The sequence below is a fragment of the Podarcis pityusensis genome (assembly GCF_964106645.2).
Source record: "Podarcis pityusensis genome assembly, contig: HAP1_SCAFFOLD_162, whole genome shotgun sequence".
Classification (NCBI taxonomy): Eukaryota; Metazoa; Chordata; class Lepidosauria; order Squamata; family Lacertidae; genus Podarcis; species Podarcis pityusensis.
Genome location: NW_028293332.1, coordinates 58,012 through 75,040, shown reverse-complemented (window position 1 = coordinate 75,040; position 17,029 = coordinate 58,012). Strand labels below are relative to the sequence as shown.

Sequence of the window (17,029 nt, the reverse complement as noted above, 5' to 3'; positions counted from 1 at the left end):
CCAATCATTCTGCCTCTCTCTCATGTAGCAGCGTAAGTATTGCTGGAGTACGCTGTTTGCCCTCTCCGTTTGCCCATTGGTTTCTGGGTGTCTCGCGGTCGAGAAGCTGACCTCGACTTGCAATAGGCTCATGAGCTTCCTCCAAAACCGGGAAGTAAATTGTTTTCCGCGGTCTGACAGAACCCTCAAGGGGGCGCCATACAGCCTGAAAATGTGTTCTACAAACAACCTTGCCGTTTCTTCCGCCGTCACCGCATGTGAACAGGCGATGAAATGACACATTTTGGTTAGCAAGTCGACTACTACCATCACTGCTGTTTTCCCCCTCGATTTGGGCAAATCCGTCATGAAATCAATTGACACCACCTCCCAGGGTTAGTTGGGTGTGGGTAAGGGTTCCAGCAAACCTGCTGGTACAGTGCGTTCCCCTTTGGCCCTCTGGCAGCGGTCACACCCTCTTACATATTTGCGTACATCTTCCCTCACCCGTGGCCACCAAAATTGTCGAGTCACCAGCATCATGGTTTTGTGTTGCCCAAAGTGCCCCGCTGTGGGGGTGTCATGTAGTTGCTTGAGTACCCTTCTTCTTAAAGCATTCCCCGGTACGTACATCGCCCCCCTGTAGTACAACACCCCTTCCTTCTCTTCGAACCCCTCTGGTGCTCCCCTCCCCTCTTGGAGTTCCCTGATTTTTGTTCGTGCAAATTCATCGTCCCTAGTGAGTCCTGCCAGTTCTCTCGTGCCCACTAGAGTACCCCCACACACCCATCGGTCCTCAGGTATGACGTGTCGGGTATCCGGCGGCTCCTCTCCTTCGAAGTCCTCTGGTTTCCGCGAGAGCACGTCTGCTCTCACGTTTTGCTCGCCTGGCACATACTGGATTTCGAAGGAAAACTTGGAAAACTCCTGCGCCCAGCGAATCTGTCTCTGGTTGAGCACCCGTGCTGTCCGCCAATATTCCAAGTTCTTGTGATCTGGCGTGGGCAGCGGGGTGCTTGGGCTCTCCTCACTAACTTCCAACGAAGAGTCCTGGAGCCCCTGCACCTCCCTGTCCCGTTGCTCTCCTGGATCTCTGGTGTTACACTCATTCTCTTCCCCTCTTTCCCAGCTGAGTCTCCCCCTAGCGCTAGGACCTTCTGCAGAATCAGAGACCCTCTCCTTCTCCCGTGCCTCTGATGCCAGTTCCCTGACAGAACCCAATGCTAAGATACCTTCAAGAATGTATAATCTGCTGTTGAAATGGAATACTGAGGAAGAAATGGTAAAATCTGCAATGATAAAATGGGCACAAGACATAGGTCACAATATCATGTTTGCTGACTGGGAGAAGTTGTGGACCACCGGGATTAAATTTACGGCATTTAATGCCTTAAGAGAGAATATTATGAAAATGATGTACAGGTGGTACATGACTCCAGTCAAGCTTGCAAAAATATATTGTTTGCCCGATAACAAATGTTGGAAATGTAAAGAGATTGAAGGTACATTCTTTCACCTTTGGTGGACGTGCCCAAGGATCAAGGCCTTCTGGGAAATGATCTATAATGAACTGAAAAAGGTATTTAAATATACCTTCCTGAAGAAACCAGAGGCCTTCCTCCTGGGCATAGTGGACCAATCGGTGTTAAAGAAGGATAGAACTTTTTTTATGTATGCTACAGCAGCAGCAAGAATCCTCATCGCAAAACATTGGAAGACACAAGATCTACCCACCTTGGAAGACTGGCAGATGCAACTAATAGATTACATGGAGATGGCGGAAATGACTGGCAGAATCCGAGGCCAGGGAGAAGAGTTGGTGGAAGAAGATTGGAGGAAATTTAAAACTTATTTGCAGAAGTACTGTAAAATTTTTGAATGCTGATGACATTGAAATGAATTGCAGGGGCTCTAGCAACAAGGTAAAATGTAAGATTGGATTAACAATAGATAAACTAATAGGACACGAATTTGCTGAATTAATTATTAAAAGGGATACAAGAACGGGAGACGTGAGGAAGTCAGGAAAATAAGTTAACTAAAGATGAAATTAAGAAAGAGGGAATTTTTGTTTTTTTCTTCTTTTTCTATATGTGTTTTTCTCTTTTTTTCTTTTTTCGTGTTTAAAGTGTGTCTTTTGTATTTTGTAACTTTGTATTTTCTCTGTCTTTGTATTTTTCTGAACTTTTTTATTGTTAAAACTTAATAAAATATTGATTAAAAAAAACAAAAAAACCCCAACAAAAAGTAAATTAGTAAGGCTTGTCTGTAGTATAGGCTAAGTAGGCTGAAGCCTAGGTCCTCTAAATCTAGGGGGCCTCAGCAGGCAGTCTCCCCTCTCACCAAATTGTAAACCCAAGACTTCATGTGAGGGCAGGGCAACTTGGGCCCAGCACCTACGAGACTCGGGGCCAGCCAGTGGAGCCCTATTTGAAACTCTGGGGCCCAACTTGAATTTTTTTTGTGGGGCTCTAGTTCACAGCCAGAATCTGCAGAATCTTAGAGATAAGGTCATTTTCTGTAGGTCATTTTCACAAGGTCAGCAAAGCCCTTCAGAAATCAGGCCTGTTATTGAGTTCCTGTGCAAGTTTGTACAGTTCACCTCTGGATTTTTTAAGGAAAATTAGAGATTTTGATGAGCTTGAGAAACAAGCAAAAGCCACCTTGCCAAATGTTAACTACAAAACAAGGAGACAAAGAGTGAGGGAAAGGCAAAGAAATGGCTGAAGTGCACCTGATGCCTTAGGCTTAGATGCACTTTCTTAAAGAGAGAGGTTTGGGATAATATCCTTTATTCCTATATAAGTTGCACTTAAAGCCAATTTTAAAAAGTACTGTGTACAGTGATGTACATTTTTTTTTTTCATTCTTGCTATTCTGATAGTATCTAAGCAAGAAATTCAGTAAGGTGTTGAACTGTTATCAAATTCAAAGGGGGAAAAATCAGATGGCCTTTCCTAATGTGGAAACAATCTTGCAGCTATTTCTTAGCTTTATGGTCCCTAACTGCTCAGGGGAGAGGAGTTTTTCGAGACCCCAAAGAATTAAAAATGAATTAAGGGCCATGATATCTCAAGAGAGGTTGTCTGCACTGAGCATTCTGTACATTGAAAGTGACAAACTTAGATAAACAAATTTTGACGACGTTTTCTGATATCCTTTAGAGGAGAAAATGTGAACTACTGAATTTTAAAAACCCATCATCATCCTTGGCTTCATTCAATTTTGTTTATAACACTTTTCCATTTTCTACTAGTCATGAGGGTGGGTGATTGGGAGCTACTCACAAGTGGACTAGCCGAGGGCCGCTCTTCATCTAAATCCGGCCCTGGGTAGCCACCTTCAAATATCTTAAGGGCTGTCACATGGAGGAGGGGGCATGCTTGTTCTGCTTTGAAGGGTAGGGCTCAAAACCAATGGCTTCAAGCTGCAAGAAAGGGAATTCTGACTAAACAGAAAAAAACCCTGACAATAAGCTGTTCAGCAGTGGAACAGACTCCCATGAGAGGTGGTGGACTCTCCTTGGAGGTTTTTAAGTGGGTCCCATTACTTCCATCATAGGAGCCCACACAACATGAAACACTGTTGCTGTATGTAGGTTTTATTTTTTTTATCTTATAGTTTGGAAATTTACATCTAGTTTCCCCCCTTTAATTTTTTTGGGGGCCCCCAAGAGAGTGGGGCCCTAAACTATAGCTTGTGTTTTTTTTTTTGTTGTTTAGTCGTGCCTGACTCTTTGTGATCCCATGGACCAGAGCACGCCAGACACTACACTGTCTGACCATCTCGTTCCCTGTCATCCCTTTCTGCTTGTGCCCTCAATCTTTCCCAACATCAGGGTCTTTTCCAGGGAGTCTTCTCTTCTCATGAGGTGGCCAAAGTATTGGAGCTTCAGCTTCTGGATCTGTCCTTCCAGTGAGCACTCAGGGCTGATTTCCTTCAGAATGGATAAGTAACCTGCTCCTCACTTCCACTGTGTATTCATAAGGGATTTGGTTTAGATGGTATCTTACTGGCTCAGTGGTTTTCCCTACTTTCTTCAGTTTAGGCTTGAATATTGCTATAAGATGCTGATGATCTGAGCCACAGTCAGCTCCGGATCTAGTTTTTGCCGAGTGTAAAGAGCTTCTCCATCTTTGGCTGCAGAGAATAGCTTGTTTAGCTTATAGTAAATCTAGCACTGCCAGCTGAGGGACAGGCTTTCGCCCGATCCAGGCTCTCTTGCTGTTCCCACGTGCAAAGGAAGGGGAGTCCTTCCAGCTTTGGCCTTTCTGCGGGATTTGCGGGGAGGCGTTTGGGGACGAGTCGGGAGCCCCTCGCTTCTCCTGCTTGGCTAGCCGAGCGCCTTCCTCGGACCTAGAAGGGTGGTAGAGCCGGTGAGTGGCGGGGGGGGGGGGGCGTGACGGGGAGAAGGAGGCGGGCGGGATGCCCACCTGACAGGGATGCTTCCGATGAGATGCCTGCCTTGCAAGGGGCTGGGCTAGATGACCGTGGGGGTTCCTCCCAGCTCCACTTCTGTGATTCTAGGGTGGGCTTTCCTGCTCCGTCCAGAGCCTTTTGCACGGCAAGCTGTTCCCCCGTTTCTGGCCAAGGGAGGAAACAGCCCAGGCGGCAGCTCAGAGGGCCCCCCCAAGAAGACATCGCAGGGGGAGGGCGATGCATGCGGCTCCTGAGAGGCTGGCGAGCCGCGCCTTGCAAGCGTTAAAGGAGCTGAGCTGCATTCCTAGAGAGGACAGAAATCCTTCCTGTCTCTGCCAGAGGTGGCCGGGCGATGCCTTCCGGGCTCTGGTGAGTCTCCTCTCTCTTCCCCATGGGGCGCTTCGGCGAGATGGGGGGGTGCATGGGGGCTGCTCAGCTCATGCAGGGGGGACCCCAGCCAGGGAGCAGATCTTCTGCCCCTTCCTCTCTGCAAAGCCAGGGAGGGGGCGAGTTTGTAGGAGGTCCTTTGGGGGGGAGGCGTCTTTGCGTTAGGAAAAAATGGGAATGCAAATGAACCCCATTTAGATTGCGGAGTTAGTCACATTCATTAACGGAGGTCACAGCGATTCACAGAGGTCATAGCCAGATGGCAACATTTGGACGTAGAAATAATACTTGGCCTATGGGATAAGCGAATAAAAATGCTGGACTGGTCATGCCAGATAGAAGAAAGTCCTTTCATCACGCAGTGCGTAGTTAAACCGATGGCACTCCCTCCCACAGGAAGCAGGGATGGTCACCAACCTAGGCGGCTTAAAAAAAAGGTTGAGGCCAATTCTTTTTGTTCTATTTAAAAATCCTTTTATCCAGCTTAAATCTCTCTGCCAGCTGTAACTGAGAAAACCACTGGAACATTCAACATTGCATAGCCAACATTCAAGAGCCCTTGTGGTTGTCCTTAGATTAATGGTCATTTTTCCTCTTCTATTGCCTATGAAACAATATAAAGGGGGTGTTTCCAAAGCAAGATGGTTCTATATATACCTGGGGGCTTATGTGAATCCCTCATGTGAGCACCTTGTATTGGTCACAGAAATGAAATAGTAACCAATGCAGGTGTTTATATGATTTAAATGGGTTAAATGAGGAGGGATAGACCCATCAATGCCGCCTGAAGATCTTTGGAGAAAAAGGTGGGATAGAAACATTATTTTAAAAATAGAAGGAATCCAGTTTATTATTTGCATTTTGGACCAGAATCTGAGTTGTCTTCCAGGGCAGTTCCACCTAGAGGGTGAACAGGGTAGAGTTGGTCTCACCCAGCTGTGCCCATCTGGGTACTCAGTGCTGCATCAGGCCAGATTCGAGGGTCGGGGAGGGGGAGCTGCTGTGGTCTATAGAGATTCTCTATCTTCAGGCTCTCTGTCCAGTGGGGGGGGGTGTGTGTGTCTCTAGAGTGTGTGTTCCTGATGTTGGGCAATCGGGGCAGATTAGGGATTCTGCTGGTTTACCACCCACCTTGCTACCCAGCAGTCTCCCTGCCTGAGCTGACAGAATTGGTCTTGGAGGCAGTGTTTAGGTCTCCCAGACTGCTGGTTCTGGGAGACTTCAACATCCACGCCGAGGCAGCTGGCTCTGGGGCGACTTCGTGGTCGCCATGACAACCATGGGGTTGTCCCAACATGTCACTGGCCCCATGCACATGGCAGGCCACAGTGGACCTTGTTTTCTCAACTGGGCAGGAAGAGGATGATTTGAAAGTGGGGGACATTGACATCAGTACCTTGTCATGGTTGGATCACTTCCTGTTAAGATTTAGGCAGGGGACCTATTAGAAAGGTCTGCCCTCGGAGGCTGATGGATCCAGTGGGATTCCCAACCGCTCTGGGGGATTGACTGGTGCCCCTCTCTAAGCCCTGGCCAACCTCTGGAACACGAATGGCTTCAGCTATTGACATGATCACCCCTGAGTGCCCTCTCCCACTTCGTGGAGCCTGTTTGGCTCCCTGGTATACGCCAGAGCTTAGGGCAAGAAAACAAGCTGGGAGATGAATGAAGTGGAGGAAAGATCTGACTGAATGCAACCAAACACCAGTAAGGGCTCATTATCGAGCCTACCTAGTGGCAGTGAAGGCAGCAAAGAAGGCATACTTGGCTGCCTCCTTTGCATCCTCATTATGTCGTCTGGCAGAGTTTTCCGGGTTGTATGGGGCCTTTTACAGGCTAGCTCAAAGGAGGTAATAGAACCAATGGTAGCTCGCTGTGACTTGTTCACAAGGTATTTTGAGGATAAAATCGCATGCATCCACCAAGACCTTGACTCTGCTGTTATAGCAGATGAATCTCATGGGGTGCACAGAGCACAGTCTAGTCCTGTTGTGTTGAATGAGTTTCAGCTGGTAAGGCTCAAGAATGTGAACAAGGTGCTCAGATCAGTCAGGGAGACCGGTTGCACTCTAGACCCTTGCCCTTCTTGGCTGACAAAAACTAGCAGGGAGGGAACAGCTGGCTGGGCCAGGGAGGTGATCAGTGCCTCTTTACGAGAGGGGGTGGTCTCTTTCTGTTTGAAGGGGGCAATGGTAAAACCAAACTTTAATAAACCTCCCCTGGATTTGGAAAACCTAAGTACTGACCAGTTGCTAATCTCCCTTTCCTGAGCAAGGTTCTGGAGTGAGTGGTTGCAAACCAGATCCAGGCGCTTTTGGGAGAAACTGATTTTCTGGATGAATTTCAATCGCGGTTTACGCCTGGTTTTGCCACATAAACTGCTTTGATCACCCTGTATGATGACCTCTGTTGAGAGAGAAACAAGGGAAACATGTCTTGTTAATTCTCCTTGACCTTTCAGTGGCTTTCAGTACCATTGACCATGGTATCCTTTTGGAGTGACTGTTCTGAACTAGGGGTGGGTCAGGAGCGTCCTATGCACGGGTGGGAACCTGGCAGAGACACATGCCCGGCTGGCATGTTCTCTCCCTCCTGGTCGGTCGGGAGACTCAAAGTCTTTCTCCAGCCTGAACATCACAACGACTGATGCCAAGAGGCATCAGCACACTTTAGGATCAACAGAGTGTTGGCAGTTCATGTGGCAGACTCAGTAGCACAACTTTTTGGCTAAACTACGTTTATTTACATATATACAGTGGTACCTCGCAAGACGAATGCCTCAGAAGACGAAAAACTCGCAAGACGAAAGAGTTTTTCGTTTTTTGAGTTGCTTCGCAAGACGAATTTCCCTATGGGCTTGCTTCGCAAGACGAAAACGTCTTGCAAGTTTGTTTTCTTTTTCTTAAACCTGCTTGAAGAGGTGAAGTTGCGACTTGACCGTGCTTCGCAAGACGAAAAATTCGCAAGACGAAAAAACTCGCAGAACGACTTAATTTCGTCTTGCGAGGCACCACTGTACGCTGGGAGCATTCTGAGTCAGCTCCTTCCTCTTTCTCATCAGACATCAAAGAGAGAGAGAGCAAAGGACAATAGTCCCACATTACAGTAACACAGTACACAGAGCACAGTAATATAACATCCTGTCTCCATCACTTCCCACTATGTGGAATGAAAACATACACCGTCATGTGATAAAACAATCCCATGACTGCAACACGGGGCAAGAATCCTAACAGAGAATCCTCTGGTAAGATCAAGGTTAGATTACTGCAATGCGTTATATGTGCGGCTGCCTCTGAAGGCGGTTCGGAAACTTCAGCTAGTGCAGAATTCAGCAGCCAGGTTGCTCACTGGGACAAGACGGTTTGAGCATATTACACCAATCCTGGTCCAACTGCACTGGCTGCCAATTAGCTTCCAGGCAGTGGTGGAGATTCAGCTCTGGCGGGGGGTGGGGTGGAGGGCAGGCGGGGGCGTGGCTGGCACACGTCCCAGGGACGTGGCTGGCGCATGTCCTGGAGGCATGGTGTGTGTCCCGGGGCGTGCGTGCATCCTGGGGGCGTGGTGCACCGTCTGTGGGGGCGTGGCACCCAGTGCGGGGGGGGGAGCTGCAATGGCACCCTGCTGGAATCATGCCGCTGCGGGTGGTGCACTCCCCCCCCAACCCCTCTTCCTCCGCCAGTGCTTCTAGGCACAATTCGAAGTGCAGGTTTTGACCTATAAAGCAGCCCTGTTTAGGGAAGCTTTTAATGTTTAATAGATTTTTGTATTTTAGTGTTTTGTTGGAAGCCGCCCAGAGTGGCTGGGGAAACCCAGCCAGATGGGCGGGGTATAAATAATAAATTATTATATTATTATTATTATTATTATTATTATTATTATAAATGGCTCAGGACTGTAATACCTCAAGGACTGCCCCTCCCCATTTGATCCTACCCAGACCCTGAGATCACCTTCTAAGGCTCTCCTTCATGTGCCTTCTCCTTGAGAGATCCAGAGGGTGGCAACACCAGAACGGGGCCTTCTCTGCCATGGCTTCCAGTCCATGGAATGTTCTCCCCAGCACCTTCCCTGGGGAAGGTCTCCTGGTGCCTTCATTATACACCTTTAGGCGCCAGGCAAAAAAGTTCCTTTTTAACCAGGCCTTTGGTTGATTTGATTGGCAACCTATGCCCTTTTTAAAAAAAATATTGGGGGGGTATTATTTGGTTGTTTTTATTTTGATTATGTTGTGGTTTTATTTTTTGATTTTATTCTGTAAACCGCCTTGAGACCTGCGGGTATAGGGCGGTATATAAATTCAATGAAGAAGAAGAATATTGCCTTGGGTCCAAATTTTTAAAAAGGTAAAGGGACTCCTGACTGTTAGGTCCAGTCACGAACAACTCTGGGGTTGTGGCGCTCATCTCGTTTTACTGGCCAAGGGAGCCAGCTTTTGTCCGCAGACAGTTTTCCCGGGTCATGTGTCCAGCATGACTAAGCCGCTTCTGGCAAAACCAGAGCAGCACACAGAAACACCGTTTACCTGCCCGCCGGTACCTATTTATCTACTTACCCTTTGATGTGCTTTCGAACTGCTAGGTTGGCAGGAGGTGGAACCAAACAATGGGAGCTCACCCCGTTGCAGGGATTCGAACCGCCAACCTTCCGATTGGCAAGCCCAGAGACTCAGTGGATTACCCCACAGTGCCACCCACGTCCTGGGTCCAAATTATACCTATTACAAATGTTTCACTCGTCAATCACCATTCTGATTTCATTCCTTCTAACTATTTTCAAAAGAATCCGGGCTGTGATTCCTAGCAAGACTCATCCATGCTTTCCCATGGAACATTTTTCCTCTCCTGGTTGTGTATCAGTTTTATAACAGAACAATGCATTTGTTTTGTAGGATTTTCTAGCACCTCTCATTAGGAAAGACCAAGGGGTTTCTTCCAATCTCTTAGAGGTGACGTGATAACATAGATGGATGAGCAATATTCAGCTGGCCCTGAAGCAGGAATAGGCCTTGCCATCAAAACTGGGAGCAATGGTGGATTCTGGGGAAGCTATTTGCAGAAGATCCTGGATGAGGAGAACACCCTCTACTCAGATGTGCAGAGCCAGCAACTCAGACAGGAGGCCAAAGGACCCCGAGAGATTTGCAGCCAACTCTACCACTTTTGCCACCAGTGGCTGAAGCCAGAAAGGCACACGAAAGCTGAGATGCTGGACCTGGTGATCTTGGAGCAGTTCCTGGCTGTCCTTCCTCTGGAGATGGAGAGCTGGGTGAGGGAATGTGGAGCGGAGACCACTTCCCAGGCGGTGGCCCTGGCCGAAGGTTTCCTCCTGAGTCAGGCAGAGGAGAGGAAGCAGGCAGAGCAGCAGGTGAGAGAGACTTTCCTCTGGATACTCCCAAGGGGCTCCAAAGAGGAGGGAGAATATCCCCCAATGCTCTAGTACAGAGGTTTTCACCTTTTCTGAGTCCATGGTTCCCTTGATCAAGTACATCCTTTCTGCATGGGGAAATGCTCTTTGAGCCTTAGAAATCCAGTTATGTCACCCTGTGCCTGCTGCCTCACTCCTTTGTGGAATGTTCCCTCAGCCTCCTCTCCCCTCTCCTTGGGAGTCCTCCCGGTAGGGATGGGCGATATCTGGTTTTCAAGCAGTTAAGTATCACGATATCTCCGTATATCATGATATATATCTGCCGTGGTGGAGGGCCTTGCTGGGCCTCCCCATGGGAGCAGAGGGTCCCACTGTACCTCCTCACAGTGGCAGAGGGTGTGCTGCCTTTCCCGCAGCAGATGAGGGCCTTGACGAGGTTCCCTGCGGCAGTGGAGGGCCTTCAAATGTAAGGAAGTAGTAGATTTAATAAAAATACTAAATAAACTTTTCTACTCCTTCTCCCCATTCTCTGTTTTGAATCCATGTTTCTCTTTCAGGGGAAGAATCTTTTTGCAGAAATGGGTCTTGATTCTTCTGAGGCAGAGAAGACTCCCTTGGATACCAGAGTGAGGCCTCTGGGTAAGGAGGAAGGAGTGTTTTCTGCGTTTTGTCACATTCTCTTGGTTTTGAAACTAATCTGTGAGTTCTTTACATCTTTTAGGTGAAGACACTTGGAGTCCAGAGCTCAGGGGTGGGGGGAGATGTATTTTTGCACAACTAATATATGAAATGGGTACAAATGTCTAAATGTACTCAGCAGGGGAGACTTTTACAATAGTAAATTTTTATTTTTCATTTTTTAAAATTAATTTTCCACATTTATAACAAAAATAGCATACAAAACACACAATTTAACTTTCATTGTTAACTGACTTCAAATCCCCCTAACTGAATTTCATTGTATCACCTTGTAACAATTCTCCAAAATCATATTTCTAATAAAATTAACTCCTTCTATTTACTATCCTCTCTCTTTTATTGATATTCTTATCCTTAATTCTTTACAATTCATTCTTAATCTAAACCTATTTGATACTTCCAAGTAACTTCTAATTATCTTATGTTACAATATTTGGCTAAATATTCTTTAAATTTCTTCTGGTCTTCTTGATACGCCTCTTCTTTCTGGTCACGGATTCTTCTAGTCAGGTTGGCCAGCTCCAAAAAGTCCAACATCTTCATCTGCCATTCTTCTATTGTTGGTATTTCTTGAGATTTCCAATTTTTAGCTAATAGCAGTCTTGCCGCTGTAGTGGCATACAAAAACAATCTAACATCTTTTTTGGGCAATTCCAATCCTATTATTCCAAGTACAAAGGCTTCTGGTTTCTTAGTAAATGTATTTTTCAACATTTTTTTCAACTCATTATAAATCTTTTCCCAGAAGTCTTTCACCTTGGGACACATCCACCACATATGATAAAAGGTGCTGTCAGGGGTTCTTTTTCTTTGCATTTCCAACATAAATTGTCATTCGTGTGGTAAATCTTTGCTAGCGTTACCGGGGTTAAGTACCATCTATACATCATTTTCATAATGTTTTCTTTGAATACAGTACATTCAGTAACCTTAACTCCTTTCTTCCACAACCTTTCACAATCTTCCATCATTATAATGTGTCCACAATAGTAATATTTATTAGTTTTCAATTACAGTCCTATAATAGCCTCATTATAACAATGCCAAATTACAATACAATTACTAATACTAACCCAAATTATATAATTTAGGTGGCCCCTCCACGATGGTTTGATGATTTTCTTTATTTCTGCATTCCAAAAGCTTATTAATTTCAATTACACTCCAGTCAAGATAACAATCATTTATACAACAACTGCAATATTAATGACTTCCATTCATTTTGACACATTAAATAATATATAAAACTACAAGTGAGGCACTCCAGCTATATCCTTATTCTTCCTGTGTGTGGCAATCTTTCTGTTCTTGATGTTTCTTCCTGTCCTTGTAAAATGTTCTGTCTATCTTTTCCTGGTTGTTGCTGTTCTCCATCATTTCTTGGGCAGAGCTAATATCCCATTGTGGTTTCAGAAATTCTCCATTGCTCCGTCCCATGCTTCGTTGTTTGGCAACTTTAACAGCAGCTGCAAAAATCACACGGTCCCAATAAATAACCTGTTTTTGCCACTTTTCTTCTCCGCCTGGGAAGGAGAGGGATCTGTCGAACTGCAAATGATTCAGTAATGAATTTTATCAGCTCCTTCACAACTTGCAGATTGCTTACATCCCTCTATCTGGCCGAATATAAATGCACAGTTATCCAATTAAATTAAATTCCAAGTCCTTTTAGCATTATTCAGTTCAGTCAATAAATAATAAAGGATAGGGAAGAGTCAGCTCTAATTTTCCATCGTAAACATTTTGTAAAATAGAGCTTCCCTCCCTTTTTCCTTTTTTTTACACACAAAGTTTCATTTGATGTTATATTCCATATCTGCAATACAGTTTCATCCCTGCACACCTGTACATATATAATTTGAACTAGCATTCAATGGTGGGTTGCCAAATCATAAGGCAGAGCGGAACCGGAAGCTAGTAGGGGAGACTTTGACAAGCCCCATCTGTACTTAGAGATGCACCTCTGAGAGAAGCAGGCGCTCACGGTTTCCACTTACCTTTGTCTCTCCCAGGTGACGGAATGATGCCACCAAGACCTGCTCCTTCATCTTTTCATGGTGGTGGAGGGGAGGCAGCAGCTGTGGACCCAGATCAGGTAGGGGGAAGGAGCCTTGTGGGGAAGGACTGCTTGGATGCAGACTGGCTGGACACAGTTGGATGCAGAGGAATGGTGGGAGGAGCCAGAGAAGAGGGAGCCGACTGGGAGGAGGAGGAGGTGTCTGAAGCTGGAGAGGGAAGAGGGCTCAGGGAGCAGAGGGAGTCTGTGGCAGAGAGCAGCCCAGACTCCGAGGCAGAAGCTGCAGCAGGAGAGAGGGATGAGGAAGGCAGAGAGGGGTCTGGCCGCTGTAGACAACAACAGAGCCAAGTGAATGTTTTCTAAGAGGACAGCCTTTTTCCTGTTCTGTTAGGGTCCAGTGTGCTTTGAAGATGTGGCTGTCCATTTCACAGACGAGGAGTGGGTGTTGCTGGATCCTGACCAGAGAGCTCTCCATAAGGAAGTCATGGAGGAGAATCGTGGGATCTTGGACTCTCTCAGTAAGGCTCCCTACTGGATCATCCTATCTGTTTTGTAATTCAAGTCATCTCTCTATGTGACGAACCTCTGATATTTCGATGGGGCTCAACAGCTCCACCCACAGCACCTGGGATGTTAACACTCCCACAGCAAACCTTGGATGGATGGCTATTGATTTTTTCCCCTGTGAATATTCTTCCTTTTAAAACCCTGACCAGGATGTCTGAACTGCCCAGGCCTTCTTAAATGTAGGCTTCAGAGTGATTTGAGGTGTTGAAGTAGCTTCAGTCTTGCTTCTGTCTCTCTTTGGTTGACCAAAGAGTCGACTGACATTGGAGATGGCAAAGATTCCACAACTGGACCAAACAAACTCCATTCCAGAAAAGAGCCAGGCTTTTTGAATCTCAGGCATTGAACATCAAACATTTAAAAATTCCCCATACAGAGGTGCCTTCAGAAGTCCTCTAAGTTGCATAGTTATCTCCTTGACATCTGATGGGAGGGCGTTCCACAGGGTGGGTGCCCCTACCGAGAAGGCCCCCTGCCTCGTCCCCCGTAACTTCTTGCAGTAATGTAACATTTAAGTAAGGGCACTTGAGTAATAATAATGCTGATATGACAATCACAGTTACAGATAGGTAGCCGTGTTGGTCTGCCATAGTCAAAATAAAAAAAATCCTTCCAGTAGCACCTTTAAGACCAACTAAGTTAGTTCTTGGTATGAGCTTTCGTGTGCAAGCACACTTCTTCAGATACTGATATGACAAGTTTCTGCTGCATGCTGTGATGTCAAGAATTTAAGTAAACATCCAAATTGCTTTAAGGTGATGCACATCATAATTATATTTTTTAGCCACTGAAGAAGTTTAAATTTGGCAGCTGCTACACACATTTGTTGAACATACAAAAAGTGTTTTTCAGCACACAGAAGTTCACGTTTGCCATTTTCATTCCCCTACTCTTACATCGCCTACCACAAGGCCAGTGTTAGTGTTCCCAAATATTTCACCAGCTCTTAAAATTTGTTTAGATATATTATTGCATATCAACAACTTAGCATATTGAATATATCTTAATTTTGAACCTGGAACTTTCCTGCATTGGCCACCTGTCAGGGGTTCAGGAGCAGAGGCACAGGAAAGGGAGGAAATAGAGAGCGAGGGGGAGGAGTCCGAAGGTAATGTTAGCGATGACAGCGGTCCGAGGTCTATGAGTCTTTCCAGCGAATCGGAAGATTCACAGAAAGGGGCTCCCATGGTCAGAGCAAGGGGGGTGCCGAGGGGGACACCCCAGGAAGAAGGGGCCAGAGGGGACTCAGAGAGAAGCAGTTGGAAATCAGGACCAGCGTCCACACCAGAGTGCAGTAGGGGGGAGGAGTCCCAGGCATCGGGATCAGGCGGCGCACTGCCAGTGGGAGGACATGAGTCAGGATTGGCCACGCCTCCATCGGGGAGCGAGGAAACGGTCGAGAGGAAGGTTGAAGGCTGGGCGCGCGCGCCAAGTTCAAATGTACAGGAGGGCGGTGCAGTTGGCAGCCCGGATAGGGAGCCAGGTCCCAAAGCCCGCCGAAAAGACGGGGAGGAGTCAGGGGGGTCAACGTCAGCGTCAGAAGAATCCAGGAAGGAAGGGACCCCGGGGGGTAGCAGGACCCAGAGGAGAAAGGAGAGACGGAAGAGGTGGAGTAAGGCTAGAATCTTAAACTGGTGTACAGGGGGCGGAGACTCAGATGGAGCTTCGCCGATCTAACCATGAGACGTAGAGTTGCACGCAGCAGCTTGAGAATGGAAACTGTAACTCAATAAAGACTTTTGTTTAATGATTGCTGGCTAGCGTGATCCTCTGTGAGCTAGGATCTGGAAGCAGCTCTGACACCACCATTTAAATAATAATAAAAGCACACACCAAGTTAAGCTGTACAGTTATCTTTTAAAAATTTAATTGAGAGAAAATTCAACTTGATTTGTATATGAAGCTAGACATTTTTAAAGAAAAAAAGGAATATTATAACATCTAATTCCCTTGAGTTCTCTCCCTGTGATAAGCATTAACTAGCATCACTCCATAATTTGGGGCTGCACTTCTTCCCGAGGTTCTAATCCATTTGCCTCTTAGTTTCAGCTGGTGATGAATTGGAAATGAAGAACAAGGGAGACCACAAAGAATTCCACACAGTGGAGGAGCCATATCAGGATTCAGACTGTGGAGAGAGCTTCAGTCAGAGCTCCCATTCCTCTTCCCATCAAAGAAATCCCCTTGAGAAGAAGCCCTATCAGTGCTTGGAATGTGGAAAGAGCTTCAGTCGAAAAGAGTGCTTCACTTCCCATCAAAGAATTCATACATGTGAGAAACCATATCAATGTTTGGAATGTGGAGAGAGCTTCAACAGGAAAGAAAATCTCACTTCCCATCAAAAAATTCATACAGGGGATAAACCCTATCAGTGCTTGGAATGTGGAAAGAGCTTCACCAGGAAATTATATCTCACTTCCCATCAAAGAATTCATACAGGGGAGAAACCCTATCAGTGCTTGGAATGTGGAAAGAGCTTCACCTGGAAAATAAGTTTCACTTCCCATCAAAGAATTCATACAGAGGAGAAACCATATCAGTGCATGGAATGTGGAAAAAGCTTCAGGAGGAACTCAGATTTTACTTCCCATCAAAGAATTCATACAGGAGATAAACCCTTTAAGTGCTTGGAATGTGGAAAGAGCTTTACTTGGAAAGAAAGTCTCACTTCCCATCAAAGAGTTCATGCAAGGGAGAAACCCTTTAAGTGCTTGGAATGTGGAAAGAGCTTCACCTGGAAAATAAGTTTCACTTCCCATCAAAGAATTCATACAGGGGAAAACCCCTATCAGTGCCTGGAATGTGGAAAGAGCTTCACCAGGAAAGAAAGTCTCACAGCCCATCAAAAAATCCATACAGGGGAGAAACCATATCAGTGCGTGGAATGTGGAAAGAGCTTCAACTGGAAACTGAGTTTAGCTTCCCATAAAATAATCCATACAGGGGAAAAACCGTATCAGTGTGTGGAATGTGGAAAGACATTCATTAACAGCGCCAATCTCACTTCGCATCAAAGAATTCATACAGGGGAGAAACCCTATCAGTGCTTGGAATGTGGAAAGAGCTTCACCTGGAAAATAAGTTTCACTTCCCATCAAAGAATTCATACAGGGGAAAACCCCTATCAGTGCCTGGAATGTGGAAAGAGCTTCACCAGGAAAGAAAGTCTCACAGCCCATCAAAAAATCCATACAGGGGAGAAACCATATCAGTGCGTGGAATGTGGAAAGCGCTTCAGTCAAAGCAACAATCTCACTTCCCATCAGAGAATTCACACAGGGTAGAAACCATTTCAGTGCCAAGAGTGACTGGAGGGATTTATGAAAATCTGGTCTCATTTTTAAAGTTCTTTAAAAAACCATTTGAGCTCTTAAAAGGACTGAGAGTTGGCTAAAAAAGCTAATAGCAGGACAGGTTCGGACAAGTTTGCTTCTCTTCGAAGGAAAATATGTCTTCTACTGTGAGACAGTTAAAGAGAATTGGATTACTGCAACACAACCACTCTTCTCTGGACATCTAGATTGCTGTGTCCTCTTGGACACATTGTTTCTTTTTTCTTTCTTGTGGTTCCTCTCTTAAAGTAATTATTTGGTT

General features: G+C 45.9%; 1 protein-coding gene across 3 annotated transcripts in view; it reads left to right on the top strand.

Moving 5' to 3' along the window:
* The window catches only part of LOC308469076 (uncharacterized protein), an 18,822-nt gene extending 1,793 nt beyond the window's left edge, over window positions 1-17,029 (top strand). The window contains exons 1-6 of one of the 3 annotated variants that reach the window (XM_081024396.1): window positions 2,933-4,767; window positions 9,677-10,152; window positions 10,710-10,791; window positions 12,864-12,946; window positions 13,260-13,386; window positions 15,479-17,029. In XM_081024396.1, coding sequence (XP_080880522.1) covers window positions 9,751-10,152; window positions 10,710-10,791; window positions 12,864-12,946; window positions 13,260-13,386; window positions 15,479-16,719 — 1,935 coding nt within the window. In that variant the 5' untranslated portion in view covers window positions 2,933-4,767; window positions 9,677-9,750 and the 3' untranslated portion in view covers window positions 16,720-17,029. Of the gene's footprint in view, window positions 1-2,932; window positions 4,768-8,270; window positions 10,153-10,709; window positions 10,792-12,863; window positions 12,947-13,259; window positions 13,387-15,478 lie in introns of those variants that run through there. The other 2 variants (XM_081024395.1, XM_081024394.1) reach the window with 2 other exon arrangements.